At 43.7% G+C, this 26542-nt stretch overlaps 1 protein-coding gene across 1 annotated transcript in view; it reads right to left on the bottom strand.

Moving 5' to 3' along the window:
* Window positions 1-4538: 4538 nt before the first annotated feature.
* Window positions 4539-26542, bottom strand: part of LOC121832954 (MFS-type transporter SLC18B1-like) — a 37283-nt gene continuing 15279 nt past the window's right edge. Inside the window, exons 4-14 of the mRNA XM_042291222.1 lie at window positions 23258-23331; window positions 21492-21636; window positions 20638-20706; window positions 20003-20105; window positions 19359-19516; window positions 19191-19289; window positions 18515-18603; window positions 14807-14902; window positions 13625-13699; window positions 10923-11016; window positions 4539-4625 (exon numbers count right to left, since the gene is read on the bottom strand). Of these exons, the coding sequence (XP_042147156.1) occupies window positions 4539-4625; window positions 10923-11016; window positions 13625-13699; window positions 14807-14902; window positions 18515-18603; window positions 19191-19289; window positions 19359-19516; window positions 20003-20105; window positions 20638-20706; window positions 21492-21636; window positions 23258-23331 (1089 nt within the window). The remainder of the gene's footprint in view (window positions 4626-10922; window positions 11017-13624; window positions 13700-14806; window positions 14903-18514; window positions 18604-19190; window positions 19290-19358; window positions 19517-20002; window positions 20106-20637; window positions 20707-21491; window positions 21637-23257; window positions 23332-26542) is intronic.

The raw sequence follows: 26542 nt of genomic DNA, 5'->3' as shown, positions 1-26542 counted from the left end.
ATCATGAAATCGAGGGGTGTGGCTTTTCGTCCGTCGAATATTGCTTCGGCGGTTTTTTTTCCGTGTAAGATGAGACCGTCGCGTGCTGCCGGAACTAGAACCTGGCGATTCTTCTCTGAACTGCTTCTTCCGTAAGCTTCAAAAAGGCTTTTTTTCGTTTCGCACACAATCCGTTCTGCTTGCCCGTTAGTTGCAGGATGGTATGGTGTACTAATGTGATGCCTGATGCCGTTTTTTTTTTTTTTTTTTTTTTTCAAAAACTTGTTTATTTTATTTGAAGCAAGATTTGGCGCGTTATCAGAGAAAAGTATTTTCGGTAGGGCAAAAGTAGGTAAAAGAGACCGTAGAACGTCAATGACGTGTTTGGACGTCGTGGCAGGCATCGTGTAAACTTCCAGCCACTTAGAGTACGCATCGCCCATGACTCCGCAGATATCCATACGTTTTGCCACCCACCGACTGAATAGTGGATCGTTTTAAGTTACTGTTCATGATGGCGTTGGAGTCGGTTGGACTCAAGGAAGACTTCGAGTCTTTCCACAAAGTTAGCCCAGGTGCCAGGACTTTTGTCGAAAGCGGTAAAAGTTCGAAATGTCGACAACGTCGGTAGCCACGTGTTGTGCTTGACACTGGACACTTACCATTCGCTGAGAAGAAACTTGGTAGTTCGTCTGCCATGAGTCGTCCAATATCAGGTCATCACCGCAACACCATCTCCCGACAAAACTGGTCTTCTTGTCCGCATGTCCATAGTTAGCAATCACGTCAACTTATAAATTCCCGAACGCTCATAACTTGCCGTCGCTAAACGCCGTTCATTCATAGCGTCTTCATTGCAAATAAACGTGTTCCTATTTCTTCTGCTGGTTTTCATCATATTCCTCCTAAGCTGTACTTACAACATTATGTGTGTCGGTACTTCCGAAAATATTGCAACGGCGTTTGTTTTCTGGGAACCCCCCCCCCCCCCCCCCCCGCCCTATAATGTAAACAACCTTTACAACATCTTCCGGACCCCGTGAAAGATAATATTTCGTGACCTTTTTTTAGTCGTCATTAAAATGGTGAGGTAAGTACCGTAAATCGCGAAGCAGTTTACTTGACGTCCGCTTCCACTGGTGTCTTGGTAGATTGAGTCTACTGAGCGTGCATTCCTGCAGAGGAAATTTTCATTAATAGAATATTGACACGTCAATCAACATTTGATTCCTTCTTGGTAAGATTTATTGCGAAAGCCCGTTACAACCGCCGAACTGCATCTCCCTATATCAGAGAACAATTTATACCCCGCCTGTCATTCTCGCATACATCCGTTTGCTGGGCCACGCTACTTGAGCCAGCTGAGCACAGCTGGCAGCGGCGCGAGCAAGGCCACGAGGGGAACGGGATGGTGCTCGAGCCATCCCACTGTGAACCAATGTTTTGGCCACCCCACGGGTGCGTGTCGCCATCTATTGGTTGAACTAACGCCTTATTCAAAATGGCTGCAGTGGGACCGCAGCCTTAAGTACTTGTTATGAGTTGTGAATGCGAAAGCATGAATGCCGTTCTTCCGCTCCCATAGTTTGTCTGCGGTGTACTGGCGTGGACGACTAAGTTTCGCTACTACCGAGGTTGGCGAGCGCGCGCTCTCGATAAGAAACCGCAGCTTCGCACCTCCCCCCCCCCCCCCCCCCCCCCCGGCCCCTCTCTAGCCTCGGGCAATGCCTGACTGAAGAGCAGCGGCCGAGTGCGCGCTCTAGAGAAGCGACCGCCAATAGCTAGAAGCCATTTTGCTTAGCAAATGGGAGAATAAGCATTTATCTCGCTCTTTTTTTTTTTTTTTTTTGTGGGTACAGATTTTGCCGACTTTGCTCCAGGAGATAGCTAATTCTTTGGCACTAAAAATAGAAGTTGCTCTTTTGTGCAAGTGGGTTCGCTGCACTGCTTTATGGCTGCTTTGTTGCGGAGGCTAGGGAGGGTCTAAGTCACCTTGCGCCTTATAAATGCAACTAAACCTTCCCGGGGAGTCTCCGTTGTGTCTCAGTGGCCGACTGCACCACGCGCACTTCGACGGGCGGAATTAACGGATGCTTACATTTTTTTTTTTTTTTTTAAATTGCTTCACAGACTAAGTGATCGCGCAATTTCGGCGGGCCGTATTGGCGCGCTCTCAGATTGAATTTTCTTTGGCGAGCGTCTCCCACGGGCAATCTGGATCAACCCGAATTAACAGATTACTTTAAGACGTCGTTTTGGGTGACGCAGCCTCCAGATCTGTCAAGGACCGCTACGAAACCCGCTCCCGCCGAAATAGCCGGATTCAGCAGAAAGCGAACCAGGGTACGCACGTGACTTCCTGTTTGCTATGCATGATAGGTTGCACCAAGAAAGCTATAACTTTGAGAAAGCTCGCTCCCAAGAGCGCGGCTGATTTTGGCTGATTAAGAAGGAACATATGTATTACGTACAGTTAGACTGGCCATGTGAAGGTTTTTTTTTTTTTTAATTAATGATGAGGATATTCGTTACCACGAAAATTTCCCATTGTAGGAGATCAGTATAAAATTAATATCGGAACCACCCGAAATTGTTTTCAAAAGTCTTGACGGATGACACCCTAAAAATAAAAAAAAAGGCAGGACCGCACTAGCGCGTGCTTAGGGCTCCGTGCTGCCGCAAATGTTATCAGCAAGGTGGTCTTATAGTAAATAGGTTGTCACAAATGTCAGCAGTTTTAATCGTGTTGAAGCTTGTTATTTTCAGCAACATGTATCAAAGTGTTTTAAATACAAGTGATACAAATCTAATGCACTGGGAAACGTAAACACGTTATGAGGACAAAGGTTGTGTGAAGCCGGAGAAGACAATCTAGCGGTGGTTGTCGTAAGGGCAAGGCAGGATTCGAACGATGATTCTTGGATAAGGAGGCAGTACAGCGAGATTAAAAAAAGTATATGAGGTGGTTAACCCCACTGCCCCTGCTAAAGGTATAGGTTTTAGTTCCATCAACGAAAACTCAAAACAGACTCTAGAACGTTGAGACGAAGCTATAAAAACTTCCTCAGTGAAGCTTCAGCGTGGTAAATGACAGAGGAGGGCAAAGTATCACGTGATCATGCAGGCGGCCGTAGGTACGGGTCAGTGCATCTTCCCTCGGAGAAAAGTCAGTTATAAATCTTGTCAGTCGATGTTTAGAGAGCGAGAGGATATTCTGCCAGTTTTTTTTTTGGCGACATGGTTACACGCCGTAGATGAAAACATTTGCCAGTGCAATATGACTACTCGGTTGGGGCATTTCACGTGCATCACACAGTTGTAGTCCACAACCTCACGTTTTTGTTTTTTTTGGGGGGAGGGGGGGGGAGAGAGTTCCAACCACTGAAACAGAGCGCCACTGATTTAAGAGACAACGACGAGCTGCCCCAGGGTTCTAAGCCTACTTTGTGTCGTTTCCTGGTGTAATTTAGGCTTACAGAAGTCGAGACGGAACCTCTACCCGTTCCTAATGTTAAAGGAGAACATCCTCCAGTTGGGACTTAGGGATATCAGGTGCCAAGGAGACACTAAACTGAGATCAGCACGATATATCGCCAACGTCAAACTAGAATTAACGCCGGCATTAAAACTGTCAAAATACTGATTGACCGCAATGTATGTCAACGAGCCTGGCATTCGTGTGAGAGTTGAGTTCCGGGCTCAGGGACGAAGAGTAATTGTCGCTAATGCAGGAAATAAGTCATTCTTTGTTGCCGGCTGCCTGAGTGTCTTCCATAGATAAAAAAAAGCACACACACAACGAGGAGATGAGCTGAAACAAATTTAAAGTGTAATTTTGCCATCTCACCTTCTGGGCCGAGCTGAGCCCAACGGTGGTGCTGTGATGAACTATGGTATAAGCGCCCTGCCAAAAACAAAGCTCTGAATGTGATGCTAGGACCGCGAGATGGAAGATTGACGTCCGACGGTTGTCATCCACCAGCCAAAAGTTTAGCCTTTGGTGACATAGCAGATATTGGGTCAACGAAACGTTTCCACCGTAACGTCATATCTCAGATGTTTCCTCTCCCTCCCTCCCAAACCGAATGCCTAGCCCCCCCCCCCCCCCCCCTCCCTAGACCTGACCCAGAAATCCGCTCCTGCTGGGTGCGGTGGTTTCCGCCGTACCAATGTGAGCTGAACCTCACGGAGTTATTTTGGCCACAGGTGAAGCACAAGTCCACATTAAAGTACACTGTATTAAGACAAAGCATGTTGAGGCACACTGGAAGGAATCGATGATGAATGGGACAGTTTACTATTGGTGTGGTTGCGTAGGACACGTGAAGCAGTTTGAAGCAAATTTTAAAGATAAATATAGACTCTGAACATCAAATGAGCAGTTCCGAAACGCTCTTCGAGCTTTTTAATAAAATTCTATTTTTTATGCACAGATGATGTTTCTTGATTATGTACAGCTAATAGCAGATGTTTGGGCTCCTTGGTTCTTTTCCAACCTCTTAATGAAGAAGCTTTTTGTATCACCATATGTATAGATATATGGTTAGGTGAGAAGCAAACTACCTTCGTGTGCTGACCATTGTGATTGTGATTTTTTTCTTTGCTTGACATATCGACCGCCACCACAGGAAAAATGTCACAGGAGTCTGAAAGAATGCGAATAAGCATAATGTAAGAGTGCACAATAAAAATTAAAAAAAAAACACGTAGTGAGTATTACATTTACAAAAAGCTAACACATTGCCGAACACCTACATAAACACCAAGTACGCTACTTTACATCGCTTGACTGCACCTTAGCGCGAACACCCCCTACGAGCCCTGATATCCAATTTCTGTAACAAATGTGCAAATTTTTTAGCCTGAAAGTATGCAATAATTAAACCACATTCGTTGGAGGGTAACTCCGCTTCATTTTTGGTAGCGAGAAAACAATGCATTTTTTTTAGTATCATCGAGAACGACCGTACGTCAAATACTATAACATAATGCCACCCTTTAATTTTATTAGATTTGCTAACAAAATCTACGGTGCTCCGAATACAATAAATCTGCTAATTCAGTGGGTGACGAGCGGCGCAGGACACGCTGTACTTCTGTTTTGGTTACGTTTAGAGCTGGGGGAGCAGTTTTTTTATTTCATATTTTCTTCCCCAGGCCATAAATCATGGATGGATGGATGACTCCGGCTGAGCCATTTGGATTGGGCGGTAGCTTACGCTACCTAGTCATTTCGTTTTACCATTACCGAGATGCATTTCGCCATGTAATGGTGCACCGAAGAACATGAAGACAGCAGCTTAATAAGCTGCTGTCCATTGCTGGACGCCCCGCCCAGTCTAGCTCCCCATAGCCGAGGTGGTTCGGTAAAAAGTACGGTCAGCCTTCGAACCAAAAGATCCAGAGGGCGTGCTAGCAATTGAGGCGCAAAAGTTGTCGTACGCCGCAATGGCCTGAACGCTACCGCTTCGCCCATATGCCGCTCCGCCTCGACATTTGTCTCCAGCGGAGCAGTATGCCTGACGCCATGGTGACCAAGTCCCTGTCGCACGCCAGGAGCCCCGTGCACCGCGGAACACCAACGTGTGAGGAACGGCCGACTGACGCCCTATCTGCTACCACTGCGGAGAGGCTGCAGCCATGTCTGCCGACGGCGCAGCTTCCGCCCCATCGGCGTCCGGGGGTTCGCGCCGAACCACACTCGGCCCCGCCTTGGTGAGAGGCCGAGAAACATCGAGGCGTACCAGGGCCGACGTCCGTTCTCGCTGCCGGCTGCACCCAATGATCTCGTTCGCCGTCCCCACGATGTCCAAAGTCTACACTTCACCGTTCCCGCTGACAAAAGCCTGTCCACCATTCAAACCTCGAAACCTAAGCGCGGCAACCCAGGGAAGAGGAATTGCCGCTCACCGACGAAGTAAATATCCTCCCCAATCATTGGAGGTGTCCCACTCTAACGATGATTCGAAACGGAAGAGTGCTCCTGCGACGGAGCCCAATAACCTCAACATAGTTATTGACGGCCACGACGCGATGGCACTCATTGACACCAGAGCAGACCACACGGTTCTGAGTGGGAAACTCTCTAGCCGCTTTCGGAAAGTTACGACATCGTGAGATGGTCCACAGATCCGAACCGCTGAAGAACACCTCATCCCACCCGTCGAAAGATGCACCGCTCGCGTCGAGACTCATGGCGGAAGCTGTTCGGTGAAGTTCGTCGTTCTTCAGGACTGTGCGGGGGGCGTTATCTTCGGAATAGACTTCTTGTGCGAGTGTCATTGATCTGGAAGTGAACAGGTTGACGTTACAAAAACCTTTCCTACCACAGGAGGAAACAAAAACAACGTCATCCGTGGTCAGTGTCCTTGCCGACCATGTAAACCTGCCGCCGCGGTCAAGTGTTTTGTACCAGTCATTACCCATGAGGCTTCTCGCGTCGATGTTCTGCTCGAGGCCAGCGTTCAGTTGCATCTACGGAGAGAACTCGCAGTTGCAAAGGGTGTGACAGAGCTTCAAGATGGGTGCGCCAGAATCCTCGTTATAAACGTCCGATAAAAAGCCACTGCACCTTACTAAAGTGACCACCGTTTGCCACATGAAGGAACTTCAGGACTCAGCCGCCATTACTGCACTGTTGGAGGAATCGTCTTCACCGCAGTGCCCAAAAAACGCGAACCTCGGAACTGCACCTCGATCCGGTTTTCTGCTACAGGACGACGACGCCTGCTTGACCTCCTCGGCGAGTTCACTGAGTGCTTTCTCACTTCCTTAAGTTTATGACAATTGACGGTAGCGAACCACCGCACTGTTACTGACGACGACGCGCTCCCTGTACACCAGTCACCGTAATGAGTCTCTGTAAATGAAAGGGAGGTAATCCAAGCACAAGTACAAGAAATGCTCAATGACGACATCATCCAGTTTTCAAGTACTCCTTGGGTGTCGCTGCAGTCATCCTTCTGCAGAAGAAGGATGGGACTCTTAGGTTCTGCGTAGACTATCGTCGACTAAACGCCGTGACGAAGAAGAGCACATACCCGCTCACACGAGTGGACGACACCCAGCACCGGCTGCGCCACACCCGATATTTTTCGCTGATGGACCTGAAGAGTGGCTATTGGCAGATCAAAGTCGACGAGCGAGAACACGAGAAGACCGGCTTCGTCACGCCGGGCGGATTGTACGAGTTTAAAATTATGCCTTTCGGACTTAGACCTGACTCGGACTCGGACCGGGACTCGGACCTGCAACCTTTCAGTGTGTCATGGACACCATGCTAGCAGGTCTGAAATGGCAGAGCTGCCTTCTCTACTTAGACGACGTCGTTCTGTTTTCACGAGATTTTACAAGCACCTGAGAAGCCTTCGAGCAGTACTACAAGTGATTTGATCTTAGTAGTTTCTCCGCTGGTTGCCAGGTCACGCCTACAAGCACTCACGTGCTTTTGCGGACCTGTTTGTAATGATGTATATTTTCTTCGTGCAATAAAGACATTATTATTATTATTATTATTATCTTGACCGCTGGTCTCACCCTCAAACCGACGAAATGCCGTTTCGCCTATGACGAACTAAAGTTCTTACGCCACGTCGTGAGCAACGAAGGTGTTCGCCCTGACCCCGAGAAGACGCGCGCCGTAGCCGCATTTGCACCGTCATCGGCAAGAAGGCCGTTACAAGATTATCGGGTCTCCGCGCCTAGTGTAAGCGCTTCATTCCAGATTTTGCCAAGCTTTCTGCGGCGTTTACACATCTCAAAAAGGACGCTGTGAAGTTTCAATGGTGAGAACTACAGGGGGCATTCGACGAGCTTGAGCGGGGTTTTCAGAAACCACCGATCCTTAGCCATATCGACCAGTTCGCAGAAACAAAAGTTCACACCGACGCAAGTAATACCTGACTTGTCACGGTACTGGCACAAAGGCAGCTGTGTGCAGAGCGATTGGTAGCATACGGAAGTCGGACGCTGTCTAAGTCAGAGTGCCACTATTCAATGGCAGAAAAAGAATGCGTGTTTGTCGTCTGGGCGATAGCGAAGTTTCGCCCGTACTTGTATGCGACTCATTTCCGCGTGGTCACCGATCACCACTCGCTGTTCTGGCTCGCGAACCTAAAGGATCCCTCTGTTCGCACCGCCCGCTGGAGTCTCCGACTGCAACAAGTCGACATGACCATTACATACAAATCCGGTCGCAAACACAGTGACGCCGAATATCTGTTGAGAGCCCCGTCGAGTCACACCACCTGCCAGAACCGACAACGAGGAGGACAAAAGTTTTCTCAGCGCAGTCAAGGTAGCCAACATGGCAGAACTTCAACGTGACGACTGGGAACTCTGTGCCGTGGTTGATCACCTCGAAGGTCAAGAAAGTACCGTCACCCGCATTTTTTCTCGAGACTTGTCAAGCTTCGGAATTCGACGGGGTGTTCTTTCCAAAAAATAATTTCTTGACCAGCAACCTACATTGGCTACTGGCAACACCTACCAGTCTTCGCGCAGATATCTTCCAAGCCCGCCATGGCGACCCGACGGCGGGGCACTTTAGCTACAGGAGGATGCTCGCCAGGATTTTGAATAAGTACTACTGGCCGAGGCTACTGAAGACCGTTCACCTCTACACTCGGTCATTCCATTAGTGTCAGCGACGCAGGAAACCACCGACGAAGCTGTCAGGACTTCTGCATACGATTTCTCCTTCATTCACGACGTTTCAGCAGATGATAATAGATTTACTTGACCCTTTTACGCCGTCAACGTCGGGAAACCACCGCATAATCGTCGCCACAGATTATCTCACGCGATACGCCGAAACGAATGCCCTTCCTTCAGGGACGGCTGTGGAAGTCGCCTAGTTTTTCATCGAGTTCATCGTCCTCTGGTATGGCACTCCCGCAGTTCTGATTACAAATGCAGGTCATTGTTCATGGCACAGCTGATGCAAGAGATCCTCCGTCTCAGCCACACCAACCCCCGGCGAACCACAGCGTACCATCCTCAGACTAATGGGCTGACGAAACGCCTAAACAAGACCATCGCCGACGTGGCGTCGATGTACGTTGACTTTTAACACAAGACGTGAAACGAGGTCCTTTTATGTCACGTTCGCCTACAACACAGCTGTTCGAAAAAGCACTGGTGTTTCACCATATGCAGCTGGTGCATGGTCGCAAGGTGACCACAATGCTTAACATCATGCTAGCTCACGAGCCAGATGGCGACGGAAGTGACGATACGCAGGGTGTGGCGCAACGAGCAGAAGTCCGCCAGCTCGCCCAAGTCCGGATTCAAGACCAGCAAAGCGTGTCGACTCTAGCCGCTACAACCTGCGCCGTCTGGACGTTTACCTCCAGCCCGGAAACCGGGTGTGAGTGGGGACACCGATACGACATCGTGGCCTCAGTGAGAAGCTTTTAAAGCTCTACTTTGGACCATACAAGGTCCTTCAACGGCTGGGAGATCTCAACTACTAGCTGGTGCCATACGGAACGCACGCATTATCGCGACGCCGACCGCGATCCGCAGTGGTTCATGTCGTTCGACCCAAGCGAATCTACACTCGATAGGGCTGTAGACTTTATGTGTTCCAAATTACTCTTTAGTTTACCGTTCTTCTGTATTTGTTTTGTGTTGCATCGGGGCAATGTACATTTTCAAAGGGGTATAATGCCGCGCGCACAGCTGGCCAAGTAGGCTGCGCGCCCGTGGCCGAAGGGTTAGCGTGCTTGGCTCCCACGCACAAAGCTGAGGTCCGATGCCTTGCCGCGGACACGCCTTTTTTTTTTTTGTACATGTCGCGTTCTGGTAAATCCGAGAACCCTATCACTTATTCGAGGTTAGAATGTTCTAGGCGTCGGACCTTCTACGCCGATTGCTCCAGGCGTGTACATAAGGGGCTCCACATGGCGAGCCGCAGTCAGATTCGCCCCAGCGCTCAATTCTGCTGTTCCGCTGACATCGACCCTGAGACCTTCTTCTGTTTTGTTTTGGGGCATAAGTTCATTCCATTAAACGTTCAGTTTCTCCAGTTAACTCGCCGCCTAATCATTTTTATTCGTGACAATATCAGAATTGCACGAATAATGTTTTACTTTTCATGAAACAAATGACGTTGGGTCGTTCTTTAGTGCTTTTCACAATGAGATTATCCACTATCTAGATTTTTCTGAAATTGATCAGAGTTCCCTTTAGTGTGAGTCCTAGAGCCCGCCAACACAAGTTCCTCGACTGGCAGGTTCCCTATCGATGCATCGACAATCTTGCAAAAGGTTATTGCAGTGTAGGTCCGTCTAACGAGTGGCCGCCTGCTCAGTACTATGCTAGAGATTATTCAGTTTTATTCCTAAAAATCTGCACTTCGTCGCTAAGTAGCTTTAGGCGCTTTGTGTTGTAGAAAAATATAGTAACGAAAACTCGAAGTTTGATTTTTTGTTTCTATGATTGAAGGGGCCGAAAGCAAGATGATGAAATGAGTTTTTTTAATACACTGTTTATGCAAAAAAACGCATTCTGGTTTAAAGAAAAAACAACTTCGTGTTTCGGTAATAACGCCGTGCTATTATTACGTTACTACCCCTACACGATAGTGGCGTTAGTCCGTAGAAATGTGTTTGAAAATTTTTCTAGCCAAACCTTCTGCGCCAGGCAATCTTATCAAGCACGAAGCTTTTATACAGATCATATTTTCCACGCGCCTGGGCGTTTGTGCACTGAGCAAACTACTCGAAATGTTGAACTAAAAATACATACATATGCACATATGCATCTTGAAAATTAAGTTCACGCGATGCACTGTGCTGTCGTAACAATACTTTCGAAGGGAGATCAAAAACGAATTTATAATGTTCAAATAAACTTTTGATTTTACTTTTTAAGCGGACACAAACCAAAAACGCAAAACTTGGCATTCCATAGCAGATAGGATTATCGTTATTTCTACTTACCCATGCCAACAAAAGTGCGAACATGAACATGGAGCCTTTCCTGTAGCCGAAGGTGTCCACCATGTATCCACCTACAGGCGGCGATATCAGGCCCCTTAAAAATACAAGAATGCGCTTTAAAGTAACCATATACCTTTCCATAGAAACGTATGAAGGCGCTTTTATTGCTGTGTTTGTGCGTTATACGCGCCGACTTTCTGGCTTGCCGTAATAGACCGATTTCCCCAACCAGTTTGGTTAATCCACCGCCGCCACAATGCGTCGAGAAAACTTTAAACTTTCTGCACGTGCAATGTCAACCTTGCTGGAGCTCTGTGCGCGCAGAGCCCGAGACGGCACTAGCCGTCTCGGGCACTGGCGCCTGCCTCCTGCGAACTAAAGCATAGCTTCCTCTATAGGAGGTATTAACTGTATTTGTGGGTGCTGTTTAGAGCGCATGCTCAGAACGAGCTCACATTAATAGCCTGCTAAGACCGGCAACCTTGATGGTGCTAAATGCACGCTCCAAAAGGACTGCGGAAGCTCGCCGTCAGCACGCGCTCAGCAGCAGCGCACACGGATATGGCCGCGAATGAATACTCTCTATAGACCTTTCCAATGTTTACAAATCCACAGCTCAGCGTACGATCTCCACAGCACAGCACGCGCGTGTGCGTCGCTTCGGAAAGCGAGCAAATCGCGCGCGATACGCACGAACATTGAAAATGAAACCGGCCAGCAGCCCTTTTCTGGAAAGGTCTATACTCATAAATCCTGACAGATCGCCATGAGACACGGCCGCCGAAAGTGAAAAGGTAGAGCGGCAGACAAGGGACATGTAACGGGCGCCCCGCTGTGGCGAGACGCAGAGACACACTTGTCCCGAGCGATGGAATACCCGCTCGTGCTTCTCGCGTTCCTCGGGCTACCGCTTCTTTTCTCGTCAGGTTTGATAACCACGTTTCAGGTCCTTGCCGCTGCAAAAGCTGCGCGCTGACTACAGGCTCCCCAAGAAATGCTCTGTGCTGCGAGATCCTCGTGCTCCATATCTGCGACCGGGCAGCCTATGGCTCCGTCATCGAACTGCGAGGCTTTGTGAGTATAAAGGAGGCTATGACTAAAGTTATGGCGGCTTCCCGCGTGCGCCCAAGGTTTAGTGAAATCGGTCTATTGCGAGCGAGCGCTGGCTGGACTGTGATTTAGCACATGTGGACTGTGATTTTTGTCAACAGTAGAAACGTGCATTGGCAGAAAGAGAACTATAAACGCGAACGAAGAAAAAAGATAGTGCTTTTGTGCCTTTTTTTTTTCATAGACAAGTCTCAGGTTTTAAATATTGTAGAAACCTTACCATACTGGGATTTAAAGAGCTTTTTGTTTCCTCAGCATAAAAGTTTTATTTTGTGAGGCCGTCTAAACGTTAATGGCATAATATTTTTAATATCGGCCATGTCAATAACTAATTAGTGATTACCCATCATTCCGCTGGGAGGACCAAGTTTATTAAGAAATACAAAAATAACGGCAATGATTACAGGGCTCATAAGTTTGGATGAGCTTTGGGATGCATGCTAAGAGGTGGTTGTATTCCGAAGAAGTAAATCAAAACAAAGCCGTCAGTGGTTTCGCGTATTGAATTTTTTCTTGCACCCGCTTCACTTCAATAGATTTAGCCCTTCAAGTTAAAAATTGTGTATCGAAATGATGCTAAAGTGTTACAAGATCAATACTCAATAAGTATTTTTTTTATTTCTATTATGTTTGTTTGCCTTTTACTGAAAGCAAAACAAATAATAACACAGAAGAAAATAATCTTAGGTCCAAGTGATATAGTCTTTTCCGCTCGCAGTACTAGATTGTATTAGTGATGAAAGCTAGTATTAGCGAGTGTTTTTTTTATTGTTTATAAAATAATGATATCTGAGTATGTTGAGTGCACTTATTTGGGGCCCTAGCTGGCGAAGAAATTTAGTCCTTACAAAGACTGGACGTCTTGTTAGAAGCCATATGATGTCATAGATAAAATGAAGACTAGGAGCGAAATATCGTTACTATTTTCTCTTTTTTAAGTGAAAGCTAATAAACCCCTTCTATATTTGCGTCTGGCCACTTTGATATCTATTCTAACCTGAAGAATGGCATATGTGTCGTGCTAATGACCGCCTCGTGGTTTCTGATGATGAAAGAAGTTGAAGCTTCTCGAAGCGGATGATGGGATGACTATATATTCGAGGCGTTAGTACAATGCGACGCAGGAATGGAATACAAGACCTGCGTAAGCGCTCATTTATAGCTGTGGTCCAGTCAATGTTGGCGGCCCATAATCCGTTTTACAGCCCTTTGACGTATAACATTTTATCGCGGCTACAGTGTGGGTCGGTGCTTCGTCCTTACCGGTTGTATATTTGTCGCAATCGCAACTGAGATATCCAGAAAGGATTGTAAGGTGAAAACACACGTTCGGACTTGCTGATGACTAGCGGAAGTGATGGTGCCTACCAAAATACTACAGACTGCAATTTGATTATCACCATTAGTACGGTAAGTGGTAAACTGCTATTTGAGCAACCAGATGGCACTGAATTTCGAGAACGGTCTAGGCTTGCTGGGTAATTGTTTCAAGTGATAACAAAAATAACAATTCTAGCTTAATGTTTTATGGCCATTATGCTGAAAGACAGAGATGTTAAATTTAGAATTTAACCTAATTATTGTGACCTTACCCAATGACGAGAAATCCGAAAACTGTTGACGAAACAAATCCAGTTGTTTGAACATCGTCTCTATATCCTTGCTCCCTAAAGAAAAAAATACTAGATATTACATTTTATTCCAAGGCGCTTAACTTTGAGAAATATTTATATTAGGATCAACAAAATGGGGCTATATTCGCCTGACGAAACCCCATTTTCCTCTAGGTACCACAGTCAAAACCAAAATGGGAAATGAGCACTTAAAATGAATGCATCATAAGGATTGAACAATAGTTATTTTTTTATTCTGTTTTTAACGTATGCCTGAAGGGATATACTAAATGTGTCTTAAAGGTCCCATTTGTGCAGCGTGTAGCAGTGCAAAATGCACGTTTGTGTAGACCGACAAAATATAAAAATACAATACTTTGCATTTCATCATTTTGAAAAAGAAAATTTACGCGAATTCAAAAACTCGTCTCTTTATGTAATATCAGAATATGAGGACCAAACTAACATACGGCATTTAAAATGCCATCTATTTAATTTCGCAGCTGCTTAATAAGCCACTGATGTTGTGGCTAAGACTTTAAAACCGTCCGTAGTCTGCAATATTTAACGCGCATCAGAGCAAGCAACAGTATTACCCCATTATTTTGCCTTCTACGTCTCATTGAGCATTGACAAATATTACAAGATCACAAACAAAAAGGGTAGAGACCAATAAATAGTTGAGCGCTTACCACTATAATTATCTTTTTTGCTATTACCTCGCCGCGTTAGAGCCGAATTGGCTCCACTAACACGAAGCGTAGCACATTTAATATTAATATATGCGCCATTAAAGTTGCACTGAGGTTGTTTTTTTTTTTTTTTAAAGTAAACTTTAAAGTTTCTATTCATTTATGATTCGTGTGTTTTAAATAGGCAGTTGAAACCCGATTTAATATATACAATAGAGACAAAATGACATTAAAAATAAAACCAATTTTGCGAGTGTGAAAAAATTAGTTGACTTTTACGTCTTCAGTAGGGCCCTAAAAGTTTAAAAATACAGTTTTTAGTAATATTTCCACTGCACCATATACAGAAGGCTCTACATTAGGTAATTTATATTGCATCAGTGTTAGAACTTGCCATAATATTGCTGAACACTCATTAAGTTTACTTTGACAAGCTAGATGGTCGATTTACGTAGGGTTTCATTCATACATTGTATACTTAAGGACGTTGGAAAATGAACAGATGAATTGTCCCGCCGTGCCAAGTCCTATGAGCACAATTGATGCGCACACTGAAAACAGGCTCCTAGAAAGAAAGAAGCAAACAAAAGTAAGAATAGTATGCAAAGGGTTTTAATTTTGCTGCTACAATACACCGAGAGACTGTGGTTTCCAAGGCTTCGTACCGATTTTAGGCTATAGTCGGAAGATTTCTAAATTTCGACCGGCTGGTCAGATCCAGCCATACATGGGTAAATTACTTTCAAAATGTAATTTAATTACAATTACAATTACTTAGCCCCCAAAGTAGTTTAACTACAATTACAATTACTACTACGCGAAAGTAGTTCATTGCAATTACAAATTACTTTTTAAAAGTAATGCAATTACTTTACAATTACTTATTTCTGAGAGTTACCCACCTTGGGCCATATAACTGTAAACGAGTTATATGGCCGCTGTATAAATGTCACGCATTGTACTTTTCTTTTATGAAATTTGTTAAATGGATTATAGAACTTAATATTTTGGAGTAATGAACTTCTGATTTCTTATATTCTCAAAAAATAAAAATAAATGGCGACAAAATTCACAGGTGCGAGGTGAATCTCTTTAGAGCTTGTGCAAATGGTATCCAAGTCAAACCAACAAAAAATAAACTTAAAATAATACAAGGAAACAAATATGCGACAGTACTGGTATCATAAAACTCGGTGATTCGCTGCCTCTCCCTGTCTGTGGACTTGTAACATGTCGGATGTGGGTAACCGTAGCACGCGAACTGCGGTCGCTTCCACAAAACTAGTGTCACAATAGCAGCAACTCTCTTGCCAGGGATTCTGGGTTAATTCAGTGCACGGTAACACCAAAAAAAAAAAAAGCTCCTGAGATATATAATAAATTTAGGATCGTCATGTCAGGCGAAGAAGCAAAGAAGCAGCAGGTCTAATTAACACGACTCACCCTGCCTTACTTCCAACTGTTGTTGCTAAACTGCGCTTCTTCGCCTCGATATTAGAGTTGCACGACCCTCTGTTAGTGGTACCAACATACGAGATAGAGGAGAAAGACGTGAAAACTCATAAAGAAAAGAGAATAATTACATGAACAAAAAAGTCCCCAAACTTGACTGAAATATGTAAGCGAATATGCTAGCGGCGAAGACGCGTAAGGAAAACTTCGAACCTCCCCGCCTCGACCGGATGATGTGATCGGAGCCAACCAGCTCGACTTCGACCCGCATACCCCCGTGTGGGAATGAGAAATAAGAAAGACCGGCCCCTAGAAACAGGAGCAACAGGAAGCGAACGAGACGAAGAGTCAGATTCAACTACGACAGGAACGAAAACGGACGCGAATGAAGCCCTCATTTATCAAATTATTTCTGAAATTCTTCATTAAATCGTCTTGCAGTCTAAAAAATCCTTCACTCCGTTCTATCCCAGCCTCCCTTTTCCCTTTTTTTGAGCAGGTTGGGAGACTCTCTCTTTTATTGCTTCGGTTATGCTCTCGTCGCCGTGGCCAGGGGGGAAAAGCGCCACCGCCGCAAAATCTTGCAAAAGTAATTGTAATTGTGCCTGAAATTTAGCAATTACTGATGCTAGAAAGTAATTAAATTACAATTACAATTCCTTTCAGCCAAAAGTAATTATTACAATTACAAATTACTAGGAAAAGTAATTAAATTACAGTAATTTAATTACTGTAATTGAATTACTACCCAAGTATGGATCCAGCCCACGGAGGCCTTCCGACAGGCCCGCGGCTGGGCGCGGTCCTTGCAGTGACGCCCGGCATAAGGCCCACTTTCAACAGGCCCGTTGCTACCGGCACAAAAATAAGAGGGTGCCAAAAAAAAAAAAAGAAAACGGAATTGGGATGTTTACCGAACGCTTCGTATCCGTTTTGGTTTACTATCCCGCTGATAGTTTTGTATCTCACATATTGCACATACTCATCATCGACATCATCATTTTTAGTCCCCTAATTGTGTGTCCGTGTAATTATGTCAATATGATTTCGCTTGTTCCTAGGTTGTAGGTTTTGCGTATTCTTATACTCATTCCTACCATTTTCAATAGTCATCTGCCATTTACAAATATGGCCACATTTCTAACTGCCTTGATTTATGTTCGGTGAGGTTTCTGGGCTGCGATTATTATTATATGTCATAATTAACTAAATATTCAAGTATTCTATATACTAAACTGTATTACCAGCAAGCCATGTCATCAGCATGTAAGTTGTTTATTATTACACCTCGGATAATTTGCTTAAAAACTATTTTAGTATGCTATGGCTTGTTATGTTCAAATTATCTTGTGTATTTATATAGTGCTTGTGGAATTTTCGCTTGATTATTTTGTAGCCGTTGGAGCTGCGACACACACCTAATTCGGCTCATCTGCCATTAAGTTTGGAGCCCCCTGGGTTAGTGTAATAACACCCATTGCGATTTTGCTTCAACTTCGTATCAGTTTTGTATTAACAAAATTCAACTTTACACTATCCGCGCCGCAAAAAAACAAAAAAATGTTTTGCTGCCACAATATGATGTCGTGCTGGATCATAAACCAAACACAAAAGACTCTTAATTAACCACGTCATCTATGCATACTTCAGATAGAAAGACGCGTATAATTTCACCATTGTAGAAAGTTGTAAATTATTTAGTGAAGAAAACGTTTCCAACAAAGTAAAGAGTTTTAGGTAGATTGCTTCAGGTCATATATTGTGCTTAAGCATACTTTTAGGTGTAGAGTACAGGTCTTGTAAAGTTTGTTTCTAATTATCACCAGCTTGAGAGTTGATGACCTGAACAACACAATGTCCTTGTTCGATGAACTTTTGGTGACAGCGAAATCGACGGCACCTAACGGCTAGTACAGGAAGCTGTTGCGGCAGGTTCGCTCACCAGCCTTCTCGAGCGAATCAAATATTAACAGCGCCTGGAGGCCTAAAGACGAAGCCTTGAAAGTAGGTTTGAAAAAACGAGGTGAAAATTGTCAATAGCCGGTAGGTATTCACTAGAGAAATGTGGCTTATTCTTGGATGCTTAGATGGAACCCAAGCCTCCACATTATCATTCTCGAATAGCCTAAAGTGTGTCTTCCATAGTGATTTTCCCAATGTTAACGACGCTGAAAAATCAAGAAAAGAATATCGATAGTGTAACAGAATAGCTTACTAAACTGCTTACTCGCATATCTGCTCATATTATTTTAAGATGAATTAAAATGCCACATCTCCTGTTTGTATTACTCTCGCCGAAATAACAGATAATGACTGAACTTTTTAGGTTTTGCTTTTTCACTTATTCGTTATGAATTCTTGCATAAATCTACTTATCGGAACCAGTCAATTTGTAAGTTATAAAATCAGATTAAAGCTAACACAACATATTATGCCCTTTATTCATTGGAATTTAAGAATAACCATATTCAGAAGAGTAGTATTACCGACTAGATGGACATACCAAATAAAATTATACAATTCGGCGACAATTATCACCGATATTCTAGTTCTTTTTTTTAATCTTCCCATCCTTGGGGAAAAAACAAGAAAAAAAACAAGGCACCACGATTAAGTGTCCCCGCATGGGAATTTGACCAACAAGTTCGAAATCTTCATATGTCACTGGAGGGAGCTCAAGCATTATTTTAATTATAGGCGGTTAAAAATAAAACTTCACACTTACGGCTCCGTGTCAAAAAAAGGTGCTGGTCCAATTATTAGATAGGCAATTACAGTCATCAGTTGACCACAGAAAGCAAAAAACGTTTCCATCTGAAACACCGCGTTGTCAGAATCATTACACATATCTTTGTGTTAGAAAAATTTCCTACTTTAAAGACTGCGTTCGGCGTTTCGTAGAAACAATTACGGACAAATGCGAAGTGACGAATAAAGTTAGGGTTCTTATGTTCTCACATACGTGTTATTGAAGGAGTCTTGTTTAGTAAAATGGAAAGTTTTATTTTTCTCTAGATGAGTTCAACCGGATTTACCTCTGGCAAGAAATGCATCAATTAGATGAAGTCAAGAGAAACAAAAGGTAAAGGTTCAGATAAGAGGTGTATATGTAATCATATGACAACGAAATCTAGAAACAAATATTGTCATGGTGTTAGTACTTGAGATAAACAATAATGGCCTTCGATTACAAAAGATACCATCGTATAAATAAACCTCTTATCAATGTAGGGCTGTCTTACCCTCAGTAGCTTTTCTTAATAGGTTAATCCAAATGGTAATGCATAACTTTCCTCGTATGCTTCAAGGTGGCTTATAAGGTTACCTTTCGAAATTGACTCTCGACCAAATCAAACACTCGGTAAGGGACATAACAGTTAAGAAATATTCAAGGCTGTCACCTCCAAATGGCAAAAGAGTCCCGCTGTTAGTGATCCGATCGCATAGCTGATGGCTGGGATCATAAAGACAGCCCCAAGCTCCATGCTGTTGAGGTTAAACTGAAAGTGAAGTCATCTTACATCTCAGGGTCAGATGCGTCCCAGTTAAAAATCAACTACGACCTGTACCTGTTCGGTATGCGGTGCTAAGGTTGGGTCGTTGAATCCGATGATTACCCAAGCCAGCATTAGTGTCACCATGTTTGCCAGAAATATTGGATTCAAAAGCAGCCGCCTCAATTCCAAATTTTGTTTAGGAGCTTGAGCGTCATGAGCTGTTGGGGGAACTATAAATAAAGAAAATATTACGTATGCCAACTACACTGTGAAGTGACATACGTAACCATGGTGTAAGATGAATCTAAGGCTACATTCTGTTGTAAACTTTTTCGCATTCTTGCATATATATATTTTACTAATAAGCAAAGAACACAGCTTATACAAATTTATTTTCGATAAAAATGCTCAGCACAAAATCAAATTTGCTCGAATTTGATATTCACTAAATATTAGTAATGTAAGCTTGAAAATCCACCATGAGAACTGTTTGGCGCCTTGAAATTCAAGCACATCGCTTTCACTTCGTAGATAGCTTTTATGCAATTATAATTTGAGAAACTGTATAGACTAACTGCTTGATTACTTTCTACTGAAGGTTTCTTTACGCATCAGTCTCTGAAGCACAAAATCGTGATGAACCTGGTAACAAGCAGGGTCTGTAACCAACGAGCTGAATCATTTACCAAATTCGATTGTTGCAAATGTAAACTAACCTGCGAGCCGTTCTTTCGGAGTCACTCCATTCCGTGCAATGAATGGAAAGGGCAGAATTTGGAGAATGCCGACTACAAAAAACGGCAGTGGAAAAGCCCACAGCTGCAGAGACAATGCACATCACTTTTAGTCGGTTTGCCAACACCATTTTAGATTGCAACTTTTTTTTGTTTCATAGTGCCAAGTAATAACCATTTCTTTTTAAATAAGTGTGGAAGTGTGGTTTATCTCCCTGAAACATGTTACTTATGAGCTCTCCGCTAACACTTTGTTTCTATGTTGAACGCCATATAGCATATATTCTACAAGGGCAAGATTGTCCAAGTTTTAAAATTTGGTGAGCAGAGTACCCTACCTGTACCTATGAATAGATCATAACATAGCTGTGTAGGAGCGTTTCACGGTGTTTGGTCATTTTAAATCTCTGATGACACCTATTAAAATCAAATTTCAATCGTCAAATGGAAATATATTATGTCAAAATAATGCCCAAAAAGGACGAAGTTATTCTTTTTTATTTTCAGAAACTTAATTTAAAAAGAAGGTCCGTGGGTTATTAACTTAAAATAAAACTTTAAAGTTTTTGCTTTACGTAACAAGGGGGCCACGACGACAAAGTAGCAAAGTCACTTACGCCAATCAGAGCCCCTCCTACGATTGGACCTACCATGAGCCCGACACCGAAAATGGCTTCCATTATCGCCTGTAAATACAAAGGACCGTTAAAATACCTTTTTGCAGGATTAAAGCCTGAATCTGAAGTTATGAGCAATTTAGTAAGACAAAACACTGCCACAGAAATGAAACCAGATCAAAAAGGTAGGAAAGCCGATAGCGTTGACTTAAAAAATATTCTCTATGGAGGAACTACCACACCGACATGGACTTGTCATTGAAATGCCAAAGGGAATTTAAAGACAACTTTTTACCTCAGTTTGATCATTAATACGGTGCAATCACCAGCTTTTAAGTGTCCGTTTTAAGAAATTGGAACGTGTATATGTGGTCTTTACCGAGAAATATTCGCTTGCTTCAAATACAAGAAAATACCTAATAAGAGCAGTGAGGTTTTTAATCTTCGAATTTAAAACATTGCAATCCGTAAGTGCATATTACTCGCTGAAGGTATTAAACTTTTATTCCTGATTTTTATTGGGATATCGGCGAGGATAATGAAAAAAAAAACATGAAGGAGAACAATTTTGATTTATTAATTTCCTAAGAAATAATCGAGCAATTGATGTAAATTAATCGCTCATTTCACCTTGAAATAATTTTACATCCCTAGAAATATCTTCCTCGGGCTAACAGTGCCGCGTTATACCGCTTAGAGTATTTTGAATCACACTCGTAACCAGTTCGAAAAATTCGAATGAACAAAATCGGACAAAGTATATATATTAACTTTGAGACAGTTAATTTCAGCGTGCTAGATGTCATTTATAAAATAATATCTGGCCCAAAAAAAAATTTCGATAGCATACTCACGATGAAATTTCCTTTCTTTGTTGAGTATAATAATGTTGCAGCTGCATACATTGTTATGTTCTGGATGATTATCGAGAATCCTCCAATTAGCATTGCTAGTATTGACAGACACAAAAACATCTCCGCCGGTATCCAATAAAGTGTCCTGAAGACCAGAAATATTTAGTTCGCAATTAATGTCATGACAGTTGAAACTATGTGCACATTCCAACGAATGCCACCGTGCTGGCAGCATTGTAGTGACGTTTTATGATATGAAGCATGCTAGGGGGCGGTAACGAAAAGCGGCTGACGCAGCTTAGTCGTACTCGCTGCTCGTTTACCATGTGTTATCTGTCGGTCGCTAGGAAAAAGAAGCACTACTTACTATGTATTTATATGTTTGTCTATTTGAGCTGACTGATCTTAAGATTAGGTAGGTTTCTCTTTTAGTGTCCTGACGTTTTAGGGAACACGAGCATTTCACCAAACATTCGTAAGATTAAACCTAGTAAAAGAGCTGTGCCACCTATTAGATACGAAGGTAACGCTTTCCAATACGCAGATTTATTCTCAAGCTGGTTTTTCCTTGTTACAAAAATGTAGAGAAACAAACTAATCGAAGTTTATCTTATTCTATTAAATAACAACTATTTTGACTGCCGTAATTGCGTGTCCTGAGATAATCATGGCGAATCGCCGAAGGAAATATCGCACAAGACGGAATATTTCAATCCCTAATGTTCTTCGCGTTAGGTATACAAACAATTTACTTTATCAACTATACATATAGCCCCCAATTTATACCCTGTGACATCGCATATGATGGCATTGTTATTAGAGATAGTAGTTTTATTTTACATTTTCTTGTGGACAGTAAACTATGCGATTCCATATTTATTGAAATGTCTTTCTTAGATAAATTGATTAGGCGATGTGAAATATTATACTTTTTTAAACAAAGTGTAACTGTATTGTTCTTCTATCTATCAAAAGTCTCGTTAAGAAATACCGAAGTTAGTGCTGTTATTTTTTTTATATCAGTGGCACTGCCACCTCAGTTCTTTATTTTTATATTAAATAATATATCTGCTTATTGTACAGTCTCTGACAGGTTAAAAAAGACGGAATGTGGAGAATCCTGAGCACAGTATGGTCGCTTCTAAATTTCACGGAGATTCGAATTACAGAGATTTGAAAAACAAAAATACGTATCTTCTATCTTCGTAACTTTTAATGTGATATCAATGATAAGCGTGATGATATTAATCCACGTCTGGCCTTTTTGAAGCTTTCAGTGACTTCCTTTTTGTAGCCCTTCAGTTGCCTGCGGCATGTATACAATTAACGGTAATAATGAAAAAATAATATTAAAATATTTCCATTTTTTAGGACCAAGCGACCTTCACGTATTGTTTTGTTCATTCGATGTTTGTCATCAATATTGCTTAACGCTATATAAATATAAACCACCTGAAGGAAAGTGCCGAGCATACGTACAGTAAAGTTCCGCAGGACACCTAAAGTTTTTTTTTTCTTCTTTTTTTTGGTATTTTATAGCGTTTTCAAGGTACATGTTTGTTCGGAAACTAAAATTTAAGTACCGAAGCAAACGTCTCAAACAAGCCTAACATTTGGACCTCTCTGAATAACGTTGCGAACGGCGTTGTAATCAGCTTCTTAATTTAACCTTAAAGTACCTTCCTCAGCTGTTGTATTTTTACGGCGTCACCTGGCGGCAAAAATATCTGGAACCGAAATCGTCAGAGGAAATCAATGCAGGTTACCCGAAAAGCCCACAATAGAGCAGCGTAAGGCATTGGCCAATGAGGTAGGTTCTAGTCGGCGAAAAACAGCTTATCTGCAAAACAAAGAAATAGGAACATAACAAAAAAACAAATGAAATTATAGCTGGTGAAGTGCCGGTAATCGCGGGCAAAGTAATACATTCAAAAGCCTGTTTGAGGACGGGTAAACGTTGTAATGCATTGGCCGTCACGTGAGGATAGCGGACGTTCACAAGAAGAACGTTGTGTCCCTTGTCTGGATAAGTTAAAAATAAAAAACACGCTGATAGATAAGTCATAACACTATTGAGAATGACCATATAAGGTGTTAAGAACTGGGGGAAGAACAGGCTGGGGACAGGGTTTGTGCTATAATAGGACGATGTTTTAATGAGACATTATTTGATGGAAGTGTTCGATGGTAAGTCTAATCATGTCTTTTCCACACGCGTCCCCATGTCCCCCCTTATAGCCGCGCTGACGTGACGCTGTTGCGTCACCGGTGGGATCCTGGTGTGATTGGAGGTGGCTGTTTGTGTCGATGAAAATGAGGTCCAACAGCGCCAGTCATTGGCCCGGGTTCATGTTTTCGCAGCAGCAGCTTCTCCCGATGTTAGAGAAAGAGGAAGATGAAGACCCTTTGACGTTAAAGCCCCTTTATCATGGGAAAAGTGGCGCCCTTCATTGTTGTGGAACTGCCCTAGACACATGCCGCGCGCCACTTCTGGGAAGAACATGGCGTCTAAAATCTAGCTCAGTGCTGCGCTGTGCCGCCATGATCTTCCCAAGGGCTTCACGTTGCACGTGACTCGTGCATCGGCGCACTTTGCGCTACATTTGAAACATGAAGGGGCTTCAGTTGACGTTGATTATTTCGGCTGATGTTCAAAAGCCTTGGTTCCGGGTCTTCAAGAGGGCCTCTGTCGAGCGATGGTGTTGCGGACCGTACCTGTAAGTACATCGTAATTTGAGCACGGCCTCGCCAGGGTGAGAAAGACAACTTTTCCGGAGGCAGCGTGGTCTCTTTCAGAAGTACGAGCTTCCAACTTGCTGATAAAAAGACCCCAGGGACGCCGCGTTTGACAAGCACCTTGAACAGACGAAGGAACAGAGACCGAGACAGCAGGGAACACAGACACCAGACTCGAACCCCAAAAAGCAGCTAAGCCTTCGTTCGGTGTGTTCCTGCTGTGCCCCTCACGCATTTTATTATCGAAAATATGTATTTTATATGATGCTGATATTTTAAGTATTATTAATAAAGTGTTCCGAAAGGACGGCGTTTTCTCATCGATAAGAAAATGCGATCGTCAGACAGAACCAAACCTAAAAGGGCAGCTCCGGTCAAAAAGAAAACCAAAAAAAATGACTGGTATCTCTTTAGTGGTACGAAATAGGATCACATCCGAAATATTACGTCAAAGTGAAGCCGAATAATCCTCTAACATTTATTTTAAAGATGCGACCAGCTGCGCTTCGTTTTTTCCACTATAAAATCCCACACGTTTTGCATTTTAATATTAAGGGTAGTTTTATATGTTTCTGAAATTTGATAAGGCTTTTTAGCAGCTCTTGGAATAAAAATTTCAAGTTCTCTAGCAAGCTCCATGAGCTCCTTTTTTCTTAGCTCGACAGACCCATCTCGACACTGAAGTAAGTCAAACGATACTATCATATTCTATCAGAACCCTATGTTACTTAACTTTTAAAACTACAAAAATTTGCACTTCAAAACTAACTCGACATAAAACCTGTGCTCTTCGCGTTTTATGGCACACTGCACTCAAGATACCTTTTTCAAATAACCACAGAAAGTTTTCCCAGAAACTTCTTCTGATGTTGAGCTAGCCTTTGGCTCAGAGGAATCCAAAGGGAAACTCGCAACAGGGCAAAATAACGCACGAATGAAAAGTTATATTTAAATTTTCTTTGAACGCATGCCGGACTGCTTCTCAATCTAAGGGTTGTCACGGTAGCTAACAGGCTGCACGAAATTCGCCGCATGCGTGAAAACAATTTTCTCGAGAACTGGATCCTCTCCAGAACCAAATACAGTGAGTGGGTCGTCGAGAAGCGTTAAACCTCAATCAAACGACAAGCCTTTAAATTGAACTTCGCCTTGTGGGCGTTAAAACCTTTTCAAATTCCTAGAGGCAAGCACATCTTCGCCAACCTCGGAAGGATCATGAAAGCTCAGCGGCTCGTCGAAATTCGAGCCCCATTCTCGGAAACCTCGACCGCTTTATCTCTGCCTTACCGCCCGTCCCATCAGCCAGATGCCAGCGACGACGTTCCGATGCCCGAAAAGGACCAGGCATCATTGAAAGTTGAACCTCGAGCCAGTCTCAGGGCTCTCAGGGCAACGCCTCCTGTACTAAGGGCCCTATATTGCGCTTTTTGGACTCCCATGACGACTAGGGAGAAAGAAGTGACGTCAATAACGCAGCAAACGCAGATTGGATGTTGATTGGTGAGAGTCGCTGATGGCAAATTCCGCAGAAGAAAACAAAGAAAAAGTGAGCTTTGGTTTCTTCTGCGGAAATGCGTCACCAGCGACTCTCACCAATCAACATCCAGTCTGCGTTTGCAGCGTTGTTGACGTCATTTCCTTCTCCCTACTAGCTGTGGGACTGGGGCTCTAAAATGCGCAACATAAGGCCCTAAAGGGGTATTCACACGAGGGAGAAATCCCGGGGATTTCTCCCCGGCACGCGCGCATCACGAGATGAAAACGCGAGACTTTCGCACATCGCAAAGCCTGACGTTTTCGTCGTGGGATGCGCGTGCCGGGGAGAAATCCCCGGGATTTCTCCCTCGTGTGAATACCCCTTAAGATGCCTGTCAGAGGGCTCGCTCTCCCATTGCGGCCGGTCTGCCATCGTGCTGTAGTCAAACGCCACGCGGTGGCGCTCGCCTCTGACACTATTTTTTCGGCTAGGCACGAGCATGGCTCGGAACCGCCCGGTTCAAAAGAAACGACTAGAGCATCACCATCATCATCACCATCAACTCGCGCTAGGCGCTCGGCCATCTCGGTATGGTGCCTGGAACGCGTCTCCGACTGGTGCGTTTACCGCGGCCAAAAAAGTGGTTCCTCGATTTCCGCCTGATGACGTCATAGAAGTGTCATGCTGTCGCCGGTCGCGACCCTGGCGGCGTCCCGACAGTTGTGGAGAAATGGCAGACGCCTGTTCTGCAGCAGGTCGCTCTCCACTGTGAAAGTTCACGGAAGCTAGTGCAGCCGGAAGTTGGGACGCCTGGGACGCCCTGACGACAGCAACACTC

The sequence above is a fragment of the Ixodes scapularis genome, unplaced genomic scaffold (assembly GCF_016920785.2).
Source record: "Ixodes scapularis isolate PalLabHiFi unplaced genomic scaffold, ASM1692078v2 PGA_scaffold2__306_contigs__length_199485367, whole genome shotgun sequence".
In the NCBI taxonomy this organism is placed as follows: Eukaryota; Metazoa; Arthropoda; class Arachnida; order Ixodida; family Ixodidae; genus Ixodes; species Ixodes scapularis.
Note: the sequence above shows the minus strand (reverse complement) of the source record. Positions and strands in the feature narration are given on the sequence as shown.